At 53.4% G+C, this 18,713-nt stretch overlaps 1 protein-coding gene across 4 annotated transcripts in view; it reads right to left on the bottom strand.

The window, feature by feature from the left end:
- RAMP3 (receptor activity modifying protein 3) overlaps window positions 1-18,713 on the bottom strand; it is a 53,852-nt gene that overhangs the window by 15,974 nt on the left and 19,165 nt on the right. Inside the window, exon 1 of one of the 4 annotated variants that reach the window (XM_079931505.1) lies at window positions 1,472-1,582. The exons of 2 other annotated variants lie outside the window; for them this stretch is intronic. In XM_079931505.1, the coding sequence (XP_079787631.1) occupies window positions 1,472-1,538 (67 nt within the window). In that variant the 5' untranslated portion in view covers window positions 1,539-1,582. Of the gene's footprint in view, window positions 1-1,471; window positions 1,583-15,621; window positions 16,196-18,713 lie in introns of those variants that run through there. One more of the 4 variants, XR_013829755.1, reaches the window with a different exon arrangement.

Consider the following 18,713-nt stretch of genomic DNA (forward strand, 5'->3'; position numbering starts at 1 on the left):
TCCCTCATAGTGAAGCAAAGGATTCCTCTTCCATCTCAAGGACCAAAACCTCCATCCAAGAGCTTTGTATTTGAAGGTTGTGAAATGCCACATCAGTGCACTCCTGATTTCTGGAAGCCACCAATCACCCTTTCCTTCAACACAAAACCCAGCTAATCCTAGGGCTCTGACCCCAGAATGTGAAATGAAGTCACACTTTCTCCACCCCAGGCATCTCCAGTGGAAGGGTAACCTAGAGTTCAAGATGTCGATGGGCCTATGCCGCCTTTTCCAAATTTCACGTCATCAAAGCTGACAATGGGGCTTCCCTGGTGGCGCAGTGGTTGAGAGTCTGCCTGCCGATGCAGGGGACACGGGTTCGTGCCCCGGTCCGGGAAGATCCCACATGCTGCAGAGCGGCTGTGCCCGTGAGCCGTGGCCGCTGAGCCTGCGCGTCCGGAGCCTGTGCTCCGCAACGGGAGAGGCCACAACAGTGAGAGGCCCGCATACCGCAAAAAAAAAAAAAAAGCGGACAATGATATTTCAAATAAGCCCAATTTTGCATCTTACAGCCAGGGAGACTGAGACCAGTGAGAGCAAGGGAGCATCCCAAAGGACCCAGGGGACAGTGGCCCCCACGGACAGGGCCTGAGACCCTTGAACCCCAGGCCAGGGCTCCCTCCTCCCAGAGCTGGCCAGGCTCAGACCCTGCTCTGCAACTCCCAGTCTCAGCAAGTCTCTCCCACCGAAGCCCTCCCCAAACACGCATACCCTATTATTTGTTCTTGGATGATTTCTTTAGAACGATTTTTCAAAACAACCTTTTCATTCAATCCATTCCCAATTTGTGAGCAATGTGTTCTCCCAGGAGTTGTGTTTTCTTGCTGGAGAAGGGATCTGAGAGGGGAAGCCTCGGAAAGCCGCCCCCTGCCCCCTCCAGCCAGTCTCTCCAGACACGCGCACACACACTCACACTGAAACATTGTCCTCGGAAGGACCGGCACAGCAGGGAAGGTCTAGCACTCCCAGTTCTGGATTCCTCTCATCCACACCCCTGCGCCTGGTGTGAACGCAGGAGCCCCGGGACGAGGAGCGCACTATCTCACAGGGAGGAGGGAGACGGACATGCTCGCCGCCGCTGCTCGCTCGGGGTGTCGCGCTGGCATGGCGTCCCCAGCTCCAGGGCAGCGAGGCCGGGGACATCGCAGCTGGGAGGGGCAGGCCCAGGCCGAGTCTGCGGCTGGCGATGCAGAGCCCGCAGGAGACCCTGCGCCTTCCTTCCTAGTCCGGTCCGTCGCCATCGGCTTGGAGAGAGCCTGGGGACCGCACCCGGTCACCCCTCGCCCCTCCGGAGCGGGGCGCGCCAGGCTCGCCCAGGTCGGTGCAGGGGAGGAGGTGCAGCCAGGTGCGGATGCAGGAAGGCAAAGGCCGCGCGGATCCCACAGCCCCAGAGGCGGTTGGGCCCCCGGTGCCGGACCGAGCGTCCCCTTACCGCAGAGCAGCAGCAGCAGCAGCAGTAGCGGGAAAACGTGCGGGCGCCGCCGCGCTCTTGTCTCCATGGCTGACCAGCTGTGGCGCGCGGTCCAGCTGTGTGGCGCACCATCCAGCTGAGGCGCGCGGTGCACCTGAGTCCCGGCTGGGGGCGCTAGGGGCGCCCGGGGGCGGAGCCCAGGCGGGGAAGGGGCCGCAAAAAGCCCGCCCCCAGGAGGTGCCTTCCCCCAGGGTGTGCTCTGCGCCCCTTAGGATGCGCCTCCCTCCCACCCAGGTGCCCTCCCTCAGGTCGTGCTCCCCCAGGACGTGCTACCCCTCAGGACGCTTCCTCCCCCAGGATGCTCCCATCCCTAGGACGAGTACCCTAAGGACGCGCCCTATAACCCAAAATATGTCTTCCCTCACTGGACGGTCCTTCCCCCAGGACGGATCCCCTCCCCAGCGCAAGCCCCCTTCCTGCAGCCCTGGGGGCGCGGCCCACCGCAGGTGAGCGCCTGGAAGGCTCCGCGCCCGACTGGGCTGCAGGGCAAGATGAGGGGCGGGTGAGGGAAGCCTGCCAAGGAGCGGGCAGGATCCTGCGGATGCACCCACCCTCCCCCCAGCCCGAAGAAGAGCTGGGCAAGGTGTCTGGAGAAGGACTGCTGTGCGTCTCTGTGCCATGAGACCGGCGAGGGCAGCGCCCCTGGGGAGAGAGCTGGCTGAGAGTGGGGATATCTCTGTGTGAGGGTGCGGAGAGGAGCCCTCAGGGTGGAGCGCAGCTGACCCCCGAACTCTTACTGGCCTCAGGCCCCCAGGATACTTTCCTGGGGCCTCGCCTGTGCCAGGAGCCTTTGCACCCCTCTGGACTAGAGCGGGTGGGGCCATACACGCGTGCACCCGGCTGCACTCCTGCACACACCCCACTGCCCATGGCTAGAACCGCGTCCTCAGGCCCTGGTCCTGCCCTGTGCCCTCTGGAGGCCTCAGGGGACAAGACGAGGGCCAGGAGAGTGACTGGGTACCCCTAAGGACCTGACCTAGAGGAGTGTCATGGGCTCCGAGGGGAGGGAGGGAGGGACTTGGGATTCTCCAACCATGGATCACTTCACCTGGCTTGGTCACCTCTGTCACCCTCAGCCCCTAGCATAGACTCTGGCCCCATGGACAGCTGGTCACATTGTCACTGGTGGTGACCCCTCTGCCCTACGGTGCCCCCAGTCCACACACCCCCCAGCACGTGCTGGTCTGAGGGCTCAGGGAGCTGGGTCAGGAAGATGGGGGCCCCCTCAGGGATTGGTTGCTCTCGGCCTGGGCCCTTCCCAAGTCAGAGGGATGGAGCAAGTGGGCTCCCCACCTGGACAAGGGCTCCGTCTCTCTGAGTGGTGGAAGATGGGTAACACCCCCACCCCGAAGTCCAGGTCCTGCGAGGGAGGGTTGGGGAGAGGGATTCTAGTACAGGCATCGCAAAACAACTACCTTGCAAGAGCTGAACTGACCTTTCTTGCGTGAGGAAGTCCACTTAATAAGGGATTGAAGCTTTCTGTGCTTTTTCTGATTACAAACAGAATTATTTCAAGGGAGAATTCAAGCTAGTTAAAATTGACCAGCCGTCCTGCCTGCCTCTGCCCTAGGTGGTGGCAAGCACAGATGCAGGGGCGACTCAGCACCTGTGACCCAGGCCTTCCACGCGTTCAGCGGGGGCTGAAGTCTCGGCCAGTGTTTCCTGCCAGCTGCCCTCTCTCAGATGCCCTGCACCAAGGGAGACAAGCCAAGAGCACGGCCCAGGTGTCCACCAGTGTCCCAGGAGGCCACAGACTCACAGAGGCCTGCACCACTCCACGAGAGAGGCTAGGCCAGACCTCGCAGGCGATTGCACACAGCTAGCAGGCTGGAATGGGGGAGATGGGCCGGATGCGGGGGGCAGATCAGACAGCACCCTGGAGCCTGCCCCAGCCTGGGGCTGTGGCTCCACACTGACCGGTACTAGGGAATGAGCACCCTGGGAGGCAGGGCGCTGGATGAAGCTGCTCCCCTGTCTGCGATGCCCTCCCCTCCCCCATCCCGTAGACTCGGGTCCCTGCACCCTACTTCCATGGAGCTCCTCCGTGCCCCAGGGCAAACTCCCGAGGCCTACAGGCTGCCCACGCATCCCCGTTAGAGGGAGTGCCTGAGAGGCAGGGCCCTGGCTTCCGTTCCCCGTGCACAGGGCACGTGGTCTGCTGGCGCAGGTGGTTTCAGGCAGGTAGTGAGAAGGGGGTTGGGAGAGTCCCAGAGGGGCCATCGTTCTGGGGCCCCACGCTGCTGCTCCCACATTCATCCTGTCCTGGCACCCGCTGGGCACACTGGACCCCCCTGTGCAGAGCTGTCTCCCCTGCTGAGAGCCGGCTGCTCCTCTTCTCTCCAGAGAGGTCATCAGAGACTCTTCAAAGGTCATCAGAGACGCTTCAAAGGTCATCAGAGACTCTTGGCTGCCCCTCCCCCCACCAGATCCAGGCTGGCATTAGTGGTTGCTATGGTCTGTGGATCACAGAAGAAGGGACGTTCTGGGAACTCCAGGGCCAGAACTTAAGAGATGGGCAGCTCTGGCTTGTTGCTGTGCACAGCTGCTTTTTCACGGACAAGGAGAAGCCATGTGGGCGGCCCTGGGATGAGAGGTCACCTCGACATTCCTCCAGCTGCACTGAGGTCCTGGCTGAGTCGGGGCCAGCCTCCCCCAGGATGGTGAGGAAGGACACGTGTTTGCTGTATACGCCACTAGGTCTGGGTGCAGGGGTGTGAGGGTGTGATGTTCCCAGGAAGACAGGAGGGGCTGTCCCTGTGGAAAGATGAGCTTGAGAGGGGAAGGTGGGACGGTGGAGGCTGGGTAAGGGGACACCCTGGACAGGTGGGTTAGGGTCAGTGCTCATGACAGTGGGTGCTGCCCTAGGATGATGCTGTTTCATCCACAAGCAATCTGCCCTTAAGAGGGGGAGAGGCTGTAGCCTGGATCCCTCCAGGGATGGAAGCCCCTACTCACAAAACAGCCAGCTCCTCTGGGCCAAGCTGATGACGTCTGGGAGGCCAGCTGCAGCCCTCGGGCCTCAGGGCAGAGAGAACAGGCCAGGCCCAGGGGATTCCCTGAGCTCACAGGCTAGAACCATCTCCTCCCCACATGGATGGATCCAGAAACCCACCTGAGGGTCTCCCAGCCAGCCTTCCTCCTGTTCCCCTGAAGCCCCAACTGCCCTCGGTTCAGCTCACACACCCTTGAGAACAGGTCCAATCAGCTTTTATAGGAACCCGCCCCAAGCTCGAAAACCCTCAGGGAGCTTCGAGTTTTCCATCTGAAGCTGAAGGGGATAACTGCCCTGCCTCATTCTCAGGTCAGAGGTGAGGATTGAGGTCAAAGAAGCTTCTCTGTGCTGAGATTCATAGGCACTGGGGGATGGAGGTGGAGATGGTGGAGGTGGAGGTGCTGGAGGTGAGGATGGTGGAGGTGGACATGGTGGAGATGGTGATGGAGATGGTGGCGATGGAGATGGCAGAGCTGGAGATGGTGCAGATGGTGGTGGAGGTAGAGATAGAGATGGTGGAGGTGGAGATGGTGGAGGTGGAGATGGTGGTGGAGGTGGACATGGTGGAGATGGTGGAGGTAGACATGGTGGAGCTGGAGATGGTGCAGGTTGTGGTGGAGGTAGAGATAGAGATGGTGGAGGTGGAGATGGTGGTGGAGGTGGCGATGGAGATGGTGGAGCTGGAGATGGTGCAGATGGTGGTGGAGGCAGAGATAGAGATGGTGGAGGTGGAGATGGTGGAGGTGTAGATGGTGGTGGAGGTGGACATGGTGGAGATGGTGGAGATGGTGGAGGTAGACATGGTGGAGCTGGAGATGGTGCAGATTGTGGTGGAGGTAGAGATAGAGATGGTGGAGGTGGAGATGGTGGAGGTGGAGATGATGGTGGAGGTGGCGATGGAGATGGTGGAGCTGGAGATGGTGCAGATGGTGGTGGAGGTGGAGATGGTGGAGGTGTAGATGGTGGTGGATGTGGACATGGTGGAGATGGTGGAGGTAGACATGGTGGAGCTGGAGATGGTGCAGATGGTGGTGGAGGCAGAGATAGAGATGGTGGAGGTGGAGATGGTGGTGGAGGTGGACATGGTGGAGATGGTGGAGGTAGACATGGTGGAGCTGGAGATGGTGCAGATGGTGGTGGAGGTAGAGATAGAGATGGTGGAGGTGGAGATGGTGATGGTGGAGCTGGAGATGGTGCAGATGGTGGTGGAGGTAGAGATAGAGATGGTGGGGGTGGAGACGGTACAGTGGAGATGGAGGTGGAGATAGGGAGGACCCAGATGGCCATGACAGGCCCAGAGTGGCCATCATGCCTGTCAGGCTCGTCTGGCTCCTCCTTGCGGCACAGCCACTCTGAGCAGGTGGCTTCCGCATTGGGAAGGCAAGGCCATCAGACCCCACCTTCTCTAGCAGGCCTGCAGGCAGCTCCCTGAGGGTCCTCTCCTCACCCCTGCCTGGCCACGGGCCACCAGATGGGAAAATAGCAGCTGTGTTGATTGAGGAGGGGCCCCTGCAGGGTCCAGGGACCCATGCCAGGTCCTCTGGGAAACACAGGCACTGGACGAGCACGAGGCCCTCCCCTGTGGTTCATGGTAGGCTCAGGCCCCGTGGAGTAAGCTGAGCCCTGAAGGGTGAGCCCAAGTGGTCTTTCTCCCCTGCGAGTGGCCTGGCAGCCAGTGCCACCCAGAGACCAGCTCAGACGGTGTCATGGGGTGGGGAGATCCCCTGCCCCCAGGGGAGGGGACAGGGCTCACTGCTGGATCCCACAGGGGCTGCTCCCCGTCTGTACTGCCGGGCCCCAGGGTCTGAGACCCCAGAGAGGAAGCAGCCGCCCCTGCACCTGCGTCTTCTCACGTGTGACACGGGGACGCTCGGTTCCCACGCCCACGTATGATGCGCCCAGGCAGCGCCTGGCCCCTGACTCACTCCTCCTGAGGGTGCGGCCCCCTGCCGCTGGGGTCTGCTGACCAGGCATCCCTACAGCTGCGGTCCTGCGTTCCTTCGTAGGCCACCCAGTCTCCGTTCACGGTCCTCTATAGCAAACTCTCCCGTGCCAATTACTGTGTGGCTTCTCTCTCCTGATCCAGCCCTGACTGACACAGTAGTCTCATGATATTTATTCAATAATTTTTCTTGTAATGGTTTTAGGAGCAAATTCTCTCGACAGTAAAGGAGCTTCTTCTCTAAGTGGAGGGTTTGTGAGCAAATGGGATCAGAGAAACACGGGGCGTATCGGCTCCACGCATCTCGCCCAGGAGCCAGCATGAGAGGAGCCGAGACTCCTTCTGGGAGACTCCCCTCAAAACCCAGACGGTGGGAGACTTGGCTGGACAGGGCGGCGGAGCGGGGCAGGTGCACGGGTACTTGGCGCCCCCTGCCGGTGAAACATTGTCTCTCCATCCTCAGTGAAGCGCCAGACGTGACCCCCGCAAGTGATGAGGCAGAGGGTCTGTATACAAAGTAGGGGCAGCAGGGAGATCCCCCTCGGCCGGCCGGGAGAGGGACCTGACCCTCAGCTGTTTCCCAGGGCCCAGAACTCAACTCTCTGTGTTGCTGTTGTTGTTTTTGTCATTGTCGTTGTGAAACACACATCGCATAAAATTTACCATCCTAACCACTTTCAAGTGTACAGTTCAGGGGCATTAAGCGAACTCACATGTCGTGCTACCAACACCACCATCCATATCCTGAACTTTTCATCGTCCCAAACTCTGCCCCCATTAAACAGTAATTCCCCTTGTCCTCTCCCGCAGCCCCTGGCAACCACCATTCTACTTCCTGCCTCTATGAATCTGCCTGCCAATGCAGGGGACGTGAGTTCGATCCCTGCTCCAGGAAGATCCCACATTCCGTGGAGCAACTAAGCCCATGCGCCACCACTACTGAAGCCTGCGCGCCCTAGAACCCGCATGCCCCAACTACTGAGCCTGCGTGCTACAACTACTGAAGCCCACGCACCTAGAGCCCGTGCTCCACAGCAATGAGAAGCCCGTGCAACACAAAGAAGAGAAGCCCCCGCTCGCCTCAACTAGAGAAAGCCCTCACCCAGCAATGAAGACCCAACGCAGCCAAAAATAAATTTTTAAAAACAAGAAACGTGGGTGACCTCAGAAGCTGAGAGCCAGTGAGGAGGGGGGACCTCAGTCCTACAACCGCAAGGAAGTGAATTCTGCCAGTGACACAAACAAGCAAGGAAATGGATCCTCCCCTGGAGTCTCCAGGAAGAAGGGGGCCCTGAGACACCCTGACTGTAGCCCAAGGGACCCAAACTGGACTTCTGACCTACAGAACTATAAGAGGATAAGCGTGTGGATTTAAGTTGCTGCGTTTGTGGTCAGTGTCATGGCAGCTCCGGAAAGCTCACCCACCCTAAAACAAATACGGTAAGTCCCCTACGTATGAGCGAGTTCCGTTCCCAGAGCGCATTCGTAAGTCCAATTTGTTCACACGTGTAACAGAGTTAGCCTAGGTACCCAGCTAACACAATCGGCTATGTAGTACTGTGCTGTAATAGGTTTATAATACTTGTCACACAAATAATACATAAAAACAAACAAACACAAAAAATAAACATTTTTAATCTTACAGTGCAGTACCTTGAAAAGTACAGCAGTGCGGTACAACAGCTGGCATCCAGGGGCTGGCATCAAGTGAACAGGCGAGAAGAGTTACTGACTGGAGGAGGGAGAGGAGGTGGGAGATGGTAGAGCTGAAGGATCGCCAGCAATAGGACACGGAGGGCAAGCTGCAATGTCGCTCATGCCTGAGGTGGATGGAACACACGTTCACATCTTTGAAAGTTCACAGCTTGAAGGTTCGTATGTAGGGGACTTACTGTACAGCTCACGTCTTGCCTTGGGCTCCCTGAAACAGACCTCGACACCAGGAACCGCATGAAACCAACGTGAGTGGTTTCTGGGGAGGCCCGGGGAAGTGGGGTTCACTTGAGGTGGGAGAGGTGAGAGAGGGCGCAGGGGAGGAAGAGGAGGTCCAACCCCAGAGGAGTGTGGGCCAGGCCAAAAGCAGTGAAGCCCCCAGGGGGCGCTCAGGGAATGTCCGTTTTATTTTGCGGGCAGTAGGCCTGCTCTGCAGAGCTGATTAGGTGGTGCTTTCAGCAGGCCCCTCTAGCCACAGGGAGGGCACAGCCGGCAGATGCTGACAGGACTCCAGAAAGGATGGACAGAGTGAGAGCGAGTGACGAGTCAAGGACGGCTGCCCAGGGAGTGCCCCGGCAGTCCAGTGGTTAGGGCTCCACGCTTCCACTGCAGGGGGCACGGGTTCGATCCCTGGTCAGGGAACTAAGATGCCACATGCCGTGCGGTGAGGCCAAAAAAAACCAACCAAACAAACAAAAACCAAAAACAACCACAACAACGAAACACAATTTAAAAAAACAAAGATGGCTGCCCAGGATGGCAGCTCAAACCCCCAGGGGGTGCTGGTGGCGGTCCCTGAGTGGGGAGAAGAAAGATGTGGGCTGGCGGGAAGGGGTCTGCTTGAGCCCTGCAGGGGAATGTCCCCAGGCAGGTCCATGCCTGGGCCTGGAGCCCGGGGGGCAGGTTGGGTGGAGAAACAGGCCTATAGGTCTTTGGCATCCAGATGGTATCTGAAGCCAAAGGAAAGCACGAGATTCCCAGGTAAAGTGTAGAGTGAAGAGAAAACGAGCCCAGACAGAGGTTTGGGCGCTCTGACGCTGAGGTGCTCCTGGAGCACCATTTCTGAACCACCCAGACCCCGGTCCTGTCACTCGAGTTTCTAGAAAACACAGGCTTTGGAGCCGGCCCTCTCGGCTGGAAACCTCAGGCTGAGGGTCCGTGAAGTGAGCACATCGCTGAAACTCTGAGCTTCAGGATTTTACCTTGAAGATGGAGCGCAGGGTCCATGCAGAGCTGCAGTGGTACCCACGTGAGCCGGGCCGTGTGCTCTGACCCTCCCTCCACGCCATGCCGCACCACACACACTGCCAAGCGATAGCAGAATTCAAGGAACTGAACAAATTGAACGAAAGGACAGGGCCTTAAACAGGCAGCATTTAAAATCAAGGAGGACAGAGTGGGCTTGGAGCACTCTGTCAGCTTTGAGGGAAATTAATTATATTAATTCCTGACCTGATACACTTGCACATATACAATTTCCAATGAACCAAAAGAACTTAACGTTAAAAAATCCATCAGAGTATTACTAAAACTACAGAAGGATGTGTTTCTAACTCTGGGCTAGATTAGTCCGGGTTATAGCAAGAAGGCATAAAGGAGCGCACAATTCTGACCACATACAATTTTACATCTTTCACAGGACAGAAGAATACCATAGAGTGGTAATAAAAACAACCTAACGAAAGGAAGTATTTGCAACACACGGAATTCATATCCAACAGGTAAGAGGAATGTCTACAAATCAGTAACAGCCTGACAGGAAAGTGCGCGGGCCACAGAGTATGAACAAGCAGGGCACAGGAGACGATGAAACGGGGGTAACGTAAAATGCGGTCACCTCGCTAGTAATGAGGGAGACAAAATTCAAACAGGTGTAAATTCTGATGCCATCAGCGTGCCTGACATCCACAGAACAAGTGTGGCTGGCCGAGGGGTGCTGCTGAGCACCGAGCCACAAGGCCCGCTCCAGGGTGCTGGAAGGAGATGGACGCTGGCCACTGCAGGAGTGACCCTGCCAGGACAAGATAGGAGGCCATCTCCTGCCCCACCCCCTCCAGTCCCCCTCTGACGCCTCCTACTGCAGGATCTAACAGGAAGCCAGCTGGCAATGCGGCCTCGGAGATGTGGCTCTCAGATCCCTCGCAAAGGAAATGTGTGACTATTTAGGTTTAATTACCCGCAGTGAAACAAATTACAGTTTCAGGTCCTCAGTTGCACTAGTCACGCTCGTACTCAAGAGCCTCCTGTGGCTGCATACTGGACATACTTCCACCGCTGGAGAAAGTTCTGGGGAGCAGCGCTGCCCAAGTCATAGGGGCAGGCAGGCTGGTGGCAGTCCACGATGGCACTCTTGTCCTCACAGTGTCTCCTGAGGGCAGAGAGCGGGGCCATCTCCCCAAACCTCCCTTCTCAGGCTTGAGAAATGTACGCATTGCAGAGGTGCCCCCCACTTCCCTGGGGACCAGCAGAGAGACCGCCACGCTCACCACCTGCCTCGGCCGTCCCCCTCTACTCCTCCCCTACAATCACCTCCTTCACCACATCCAGACAGGGGTGGGACACACATGACCACTGCCCATCCATCCATTCACTCAGCAGGTATACACTGGAAAAGTCCCACCATAAACAAGCTTTCCTTTTCCAGCTGGACCCTGACAGATATTCCGGCTGAAGTGCACATTAGTGATGGCAGACCTGAGCCTTCAATAACATGACCTGCTTACCTCATCAATGACCTGATTCGCATGAAGTCCCTCTGTAGCACATGCTGGAGCCTGGCTTCTCCAACTTCCCTGGCTTCAAATCTCGGCCCTGCTCTCCTACACAGCCCTGTGGCTGAAATGAAAGAACGGTTGTCTGTCTCCTGTGGGAAGCATGCTCCTTGAACAGTGCCAAGTCAAAAGTATGTGCCCAGTGCATACCTGCTGAATGAATGGATGGATGGGTGGTGGTCATGCCTGTCCCACCCTCTCTGGCTGGCAGATCACTCAGCCTGCCAAAGCTGGTGAGCAAGAGAGCCATTACATCTGCATTTTGAGAAGCGGTTAGGAGGACGGACCCTGAGGCACAAGGTCACAGGGACCGGGAGGTAGGAGAGAGTGAGGAGTGGAAGTGACATATTTAGGGATAACATTGGCAGGACTTGGCCAGAAGCCCCCAGGATTCTGGCCAGGCTTGGTGGAGGTGCAGGCTTAGCTGGAGAGGGGCTGGCCGGAGCTCAGAGGAGAAACAGGGCTGCCTGGGGGTGAGCCGTGCAGAGGGCTCGGCCACGTGCCTTCAGGACCTCACCATTTAGAGGCTGGTTGCAGGAGGTTAAGCCTCCCGCCAGGCACAAAGGAGGGGCTGCCAGGCTGGGAGCGCCTGGTGTCACAGTGGGCACAAGAGGAACACACATCACGGGGAGCAGGATGATGAGGGCTAGGGATGCCCACAGAGGTCGGCAGAATCCTGGCAGGAGTGGATTCAGAGGCGGCCGGGTCTGCTCTCCCTGCACTGAGCCTGGAGGGGAGAGCTGTGTGCAGTCTCTCCAGCCACAAGAGACCTCTGCTCCTCTCTCCAGGCGTCTCCGTGCCCTCGCTGTTCACTTAGGACGCTGACTTTTCTTATTCTTGGAAACCACCATTTCCTTCGCACTTAGCCTTGGGGGCGGGCCCTCCTCCATGTCTGCTGCCCTGGATGACTGTGCCTTCTGTCTCCACCTGGCTCTGCCCCCAACTTCACACGCCAAGATCCAGCTCTGGAGTCGTCTCCTCTGAGCAGCTATCCCTGGCTCCTTCTCTGACACCCCCTCCCACTTCTGGGCTCAGGATTCTCTGTGGTGACAGTTCTCTGCCGTGACATCTGGTAGCCCCAAGCCACCCCCTCCGCAGCTTGGGAAACGGGTTTTTTTGCCATCAAGTGCTGGAATAGAACTGTCTTTGCCGAACTTAATGAAACTGCCCGGCAGCATGAGCAGTGGAGAACACTGGTCTGCAGAGAGATGGAGCCCAAATGCCGGTTCTTTCTCTGGTCTAGCTGCATGCTTCCCCCACCTCTGTGTGATCCATGGTTTCTCCTTTTGTTACCGAGTCCAAGCTCGCTCTGCTCACCGCACGACAGGCCAATAAATCAGAGACAGGTGTTGAGGCACGGAATACGACTTTATTCAGAAAGCAGGCAGATCAAGAAGCTGGCAGATTAAAGTCTCAAAATAACCATCTTATCGGGGTTTGGATGCCAGTTTCTTTTATAGCACAGAGATGGGGAGGAGATGAGGAAGTAAAGTAAAAAGGCCATAAGTTTTGCAGATATCACCTGGAATGACCAGCCTTGGGGAGGGGAGGTGTTAATTTCTTCTTTCTTGCAGCCATCCACAGGTGGATAGGGCCGGATGTTTGCCTAAACAAAGGCACTTTGGTTTAACATTCAGGCAGAGGGGCGGGGTTCCCAGAGGCAGGCCATTGTGTAGAGACAGTATCCTTTTAGTGAACAAAAGCGGCGGAAAGCAAATGTTAAAGTAAAAGGAACAGATCCAACACGTCAAATTTGGCTCTTCCGGTTACACTTTGGCTGTGCAAACTGCTTTTTAATTTTTTAGATGAGATTCATGTAAAATAATAGAACGTGGAAGATGCCAAATTGTTTTTAATTAATTTGTTATGATCATGCTACCACTCGGTAATTGTAAAACTGTCTTTTAAAGTTAGAGTGACCTCAGAAACATGGTGGAGTGGAAAACTACCTTTGTCCTTCCCCTTCGATCTATACCCGGTAAGACATCCACAGCTCAGCAAAGGCTCCTCTGCCCAACACAACAGGACGGGGAATGTCCACACATCAGTACATCTAAAGGTGGGTGAACTGAAATAGAGAAGACAGAACCGTGGGAACAGTGGAATGGGTGCCTGCCTGCAGTCCCAGCCCTCTGACCATGGCAGCTGAGCCCACAGCTTCAGAGAACCCAGGAGCAGCAGAAGAAGGGGCACATATGACTCAGGCGTCCCAGATGCACCGGCACCCGTGGCCACAGGTAACTGGGCAGCAGTGGCAGTGAGGGCTGGGGGACCATCTTCCCAGCCGCTGAGGCGCCACGACACGCCCCCATCTGCAGTGGTGGAGCCCGGGAACCTTACAACACCAGACACAGGAGAGGTGCCCCGTGGACCCTGGCTCCCCTCCCCTCGTCTTCCCTCCTCCACAGGGAGCCTGTGTCTCCGGGGATCCCAGACATAAGGAAAGAGCCCACCATCCCAGGGATGACAGCAGCCCTGGCAGAAACAAGGCAGCAATGACCCCAGAGGCACAAGAAATGACAATGAAGGCACAGAGCCACACTTTTTACAGAGAAGACGAAGCTGGAAAGTGCACTGAAATAGAACCAGAGGCAGCTCAGCTAAGAGAAACCAAAAACTTGTGTGATGGCGCCACCTACTGGAAAATAAAAGAAAGGACTCTAATTCCCAATCTGTCCAGCCTCAAATGCACCAGCACAGTTCATCAAACAACACGAAGAACCACAGTAACACTACACAAAAAGAAAATGACAATTCTCCAGACACCAAACTTAAAGTCATGAAATATTGTGATCTGATAGAGAATTCAGATAGCTGTCATCAAGAAACTCAGGGTTTCCCTGGTGGCGCAGTGGTTGAGAGTCCACCTGCCAATGCAGGCGTGTACACGGGTTCGAGCCCCGGTCCGGGAAGATCCCCACATGCCGCGGAGCGGCTGGGCCTGTGAGCCATGGCCGCTGAGCCTGCGCGTCCAGAGCCTGTGCTCCGCAACGGGAGAGGCCACAACAGTGAGAGGCCCGTGTACCTCAAAAAAAAAAAAAAAAGAAAGAAACTCAGAGATACAAGAAAAGTCAGAAAGGCAGTTTAATGAGCTCAGGAATAAAAACGATGAACAGAAGGTACACTTTACCAAAAAGACCGAAACTCTCAAAAGGAACCAAAGAGAAATTCTGGAGCTGAAGACCTCAATAAATGAGATGAAGAGAGTATTAGCACTGGAAATGGAGCAGACCATATGGAAGAGAGAATTAGTGAGCTCCAAGATAGAAGATAGAAATCTAACAATAATACAAGGAAAAGAGGAAAGAGAAATAAGATATTCCTTTAAATGAGGAAATCCTACAAGAGCTATCTTTTAGGAAGGGCAATATTAGCATAATGGGTATCCCAGAAGGAGAAGAGAGGGAGAAGGGAGCTTATTTAAAGAAATAATAGCTGAACACTTCCCAAATTTGGGGAAGGAACTGGATACACAAGTCCATGAAGTTACAAGAACACCTAATTACCTCAACGCAAGAAGACTTTCTTTGAGACACATTATATTAAAATTGCCAAAAGTCAAGGAAAAAGAAAGAATTTAAAGGCAGCCGGGGAAAAAATGATAATCTACAAAGGAACCCGAATTAGGCTATCAGCAGATTTCTCAGCAGAAACCCTACAGTCCAGAGGGAGTGGAGTGACATTCTCAAAATACTGAAAGATAAAAACTGTCACTCAAGAATACTCTATACAGGGACTTCCCTGGTGGCGCAGTGGTTGGGAATCCTCCTGCCAGTGCAGGGCACAGGGGTTTGATCCCTGGTCTGGGAAGATCCCACATGCTGCAGAGCGACTGAGCCCATGTGCCACAGCTGCTGAGCCTGCGCTCTGGAGCCCGCGAGCCACAACTACTGAAGCCCGCATGCCTGAAGCCTGTGCTCCGCAGCAAGAGAGGCCACTGCAATGAGAAGCCCACGCACTGCAACAAAGTGTAGCCCCCGCTCGCTGCAACTAGAGAAAGCCCGCGTGCAGCAGTGAAGACCCAACACAAAAATAAAATAAATTAATTTTTTTAAAAAAAGGAATACCCTATACAGCAAATTTGTCATTCAAAAATGAAGGAGAAATAAAGACTTTCCCAGACAAACAAAGGTGAGGGAATTCATCACCACTAGACCTGCTTTACAAGAAATGCTGAAAGGAACTCTTCTACCAAAAACAAAACAGCAAAAATACACAAAACTTTGAGCAAGGGGCTTCCCTGGTGGCGGAGTGGTTGAGAGTCCGCCTGCCAATGCAGGGGACACAGGTTCGTGCCCCGGTCTGGGAGGATCCCACGTGCCGCGGAGCGGCTGGGCCCGTGAGCCATGGCCGCTGAGCCTGCGTGTCCGGAGCCTGTGCTCCGCAACGGGAGAGGCCACAACAGTGAGAGGCCCGCGTACCGCAAAAAAAAAAAAAAAAAAAATGGAAAGCAGAAAAACAGCTATAGCTATCTCATTTTCAGGTATAAGTAACAAACTTACAGCAAAAAAAGGGATAATTTGAGACAACAAAAACATAAAAGGGGAAGAAGAAAAGGATGAAACTCATATAGGTAAATGAAAATAAGATACTATCAGCAGAAAAAGGACTGTTTTAGACTCACAGACATAGAAAACAAACTTTTGGTTACCAAAGGGGAAAGGGGGGAGGGAAGGATAAGTTAGGAGTTTGGGATTAACAGATACACACTACTACGTATAAAATAGATAAACAACAAGGATCTACTGTATAGCACAGGGAACTATAATGAATATCTTGTAATAACCTATAATGGAAAAGAATCTGAAAAGGAATATATGTAACTGAATCGCTTTGCTGTACACCTGAAACTAGCAAAACGTAAATCAACTATACTTCAATTTTAAAAGGTGGGGGGGGAGATGAGATTAGGAGGCTAGCTTTGATGCTGTATTTCCATAATAATTTACACAAGTTTTTTTTTTATAAATTTATTTATTTACTTATTTATTTTGGCTGTGTTCGTTCTTCATTGCTGCACACAGGCTTTCTCTAGTTGCAGCGAGCGGGGGCCGCTCTTTGTTGCAGTGCATGGGCTTCTCATCGCGGTGGCTTCTCTTGTTGTGGAGCACGGGCTCTAGGCACAAGGACTCAGTAGTTGTGGCACACGGGCTTCAGTAGTTGTGGCTCACGGGCTCCAGAGAGCAGGCTCAGTAGTTACGGCGCACGGGCTTAGTTGCTCCGCAGCATGTGGGATCTTCCCGGCCCAGGGCTCAAACCCTTGTTCCCTGCATTGGCAGGCACACAAGATTTTTTAAAAAGAAAAAGGACTATTTTATCTATGAGACATTTTATACAAACCTCAGGGTAACCAAGAAAACATAAACACAGAGCAGAGACATGACACACAAAAAAACAAAAAAAGGAAACTGAGAAAAATACCAAAGAAGACCACCAAACCAAAATGGCAGACAGAAACACAAGGAAAAAGAAACAATGGAGGTATAGAGAAACCAGAAAACCAAAGATAGAATGACAGTACTAAATCCTCATTTATCAATAATCACCCTAAGTGAAACTGGATTGACTTCACCAATCAAAAGACACAGAGTGGCTGGGTGGATTAAAAAATAAGACCCAACTATATGCTGCCTCCAAGAGACTCACCTCAGCTCTGGAGACAAACATAGGCTCAAAGTTAAGGGATGGAAAATGATACTTCAAGCAAATGGCAGCCAAAACAAAGCTGGTATAGCCACACTTATATCAGACAAAATGACTTCAAGCCAGAAAAGGTAACAGGAGACAAAGATGGACATTATGTATTGATAAAGGAGACCATTCATCAAGAAGACAGAACAATGATCGATATATATGCATCTAACATAGGAAAACCAAAATATTTAAAGTAATCATTAACAGTTCTAAACGGAGAAATTGACTGTAACACAATAATAGTAGAGGAGTTTAACACCCCAACATCAGTGGAAAGATCATCCAGACAGAAATTCAACAAGGAAACAACACCCTTAAGTGAAACATTAGACCAGATGGATTTGATAGATTTATAAAGAACATTCTATCCAAACGCAGCACAATACACATTCTTCTCAAGTGCACTTGGAACTTTCTCAAGGATAAACCATATGTTGAGACACAAAAGAAGTCTCAATAAATTTAAGATTGAAATCATATTAAACATATTTTCTGATCACAATGGAATGAAACTAGACGTCAACTACAAGAAGAAAGTGGGAAAAATCACAAATATGTGGAGACAGAACAACATGCTACTGAACAACTCCTGGGTCAACAAAGAAATCAAAGGAGAAATCACAAATTACCAGAAGACAAATAAAAATAAATATACTACATACCAACATGTGATGCTGCAAAAGTGGTACTAAGAGAGAAGTTTATAGCAATACAGGTCAACTCAAGAAACGAGAAAAATCTCAAGTAAACAATCTAACTTTATACCTAAAGGAACTAGAAAAAGAACAAATGAAGCCCAAAGTTAATATAAAGACTGAAATAATAAAGACCGGAGCAAAAATAAATCAAATAGAGACTAAAAAGACAACAGAAAAGATCAAAGAAACTAAGAGCTGGTTCTTTGCAAAGACAAACAAAATTGACAAACTATTAGCTAGACTCACTAAGGAAAAAAGAGAGAAGGCCTTGATAAATAAAATCAGAAACAAAGAGGAGGGAAAAAAGCCAGATACCACAGGAATACAAGGACTATAAGAGAATATTATGAACAACTACACACCAACAAGTTGAACAACCTAGAAGAAATGGACAAATTTTTAAAATCATACAAACTTCCAAGACTGAATCAGGAAGAAATTTTAAAAATCTGAATATACCAATCACTAATACAGAGACTGAAGCAGTAATCAAAAAGCTTCCAGGGCTTCCCTGGTGGCGCAGTGGTTGAGAGTCTGCCTGCCGATGCAGGGGCCACGGGTTTGAGCCCTGGTCCGGGAAGATCCCACATGCCGTGGAGCAACTAAGCCTGTGCACCACAACTACTGAAGCCCATGTGCCTACAGCCCGTGCTCTACAAGAGAAGCCACGGCAATGAGAAGCCCACGCACCGCAACGAAGAGTAGCCCCTGCTCGCCGCAACTAGAGAAAGCCCACACGCAGCAACGAAGACCAGCAACAGCCAAAAGTAAATAAATAAATAAATTTTTTAAAAAAGACAACAGCCATTGTCACCACAAGAAGAGCTTGAGCCCAGGTGTTGTTCCACACCTGATCCATTCATAGCCCTGTTTAACCACCAGAGTCAGAAACCCACTTGGACAAGATTAAGCACTAGGTGGGCTGGCCGGGGGCCACCTGGGACCCCTGCCCCCACTCTCCCATCTCCCTCCCCGTGCTGCAGAGGGACCTAGGCATGGACGTCCATCCTTGGAGCCTACCGCTAAGACAGAAATCTCCAGATCGAAAAGGCCTGCTGGCGGGCCCTACCATCACCACCCTTGTGTGCCAGAGACCAGCAGCAGCTACCAGGAGTGGGGAGAGCCCTGCCCCACAAACACCCTTCCAGAGAGGAACCTCGGGACCCCACACGACGGTCTCCACAGTGTTTCTCTTCTCCGGGTTTTACTTCGTAAAGGGCATCAGCCACCCCTGTGCCTGCAGAGCGCCGAGCTCCCCTGCAGGCTGCTCTGTGCTGCACGTGTTTGGTGCGAATCCTCAAGAGGTATATTCTCTACTCTGTTCTGGGCCACAGTTTGAGATGGTTTTCCTTGCCATGTTCTGTGGGTGGGAGAGTTTGATTTCTAGATCTTT

Source organism: Stenella coeruleoalba, assembly GCF_951394435.1.
Source record: "Stenella coeruleoalba genome assembly, chromosome: 9".
NCBI lineage: Eukaryota > Metazoa > Chordata > Mammalia > Artiodactyla > Delphinidae > Stenella > Stenella coeruleoalba.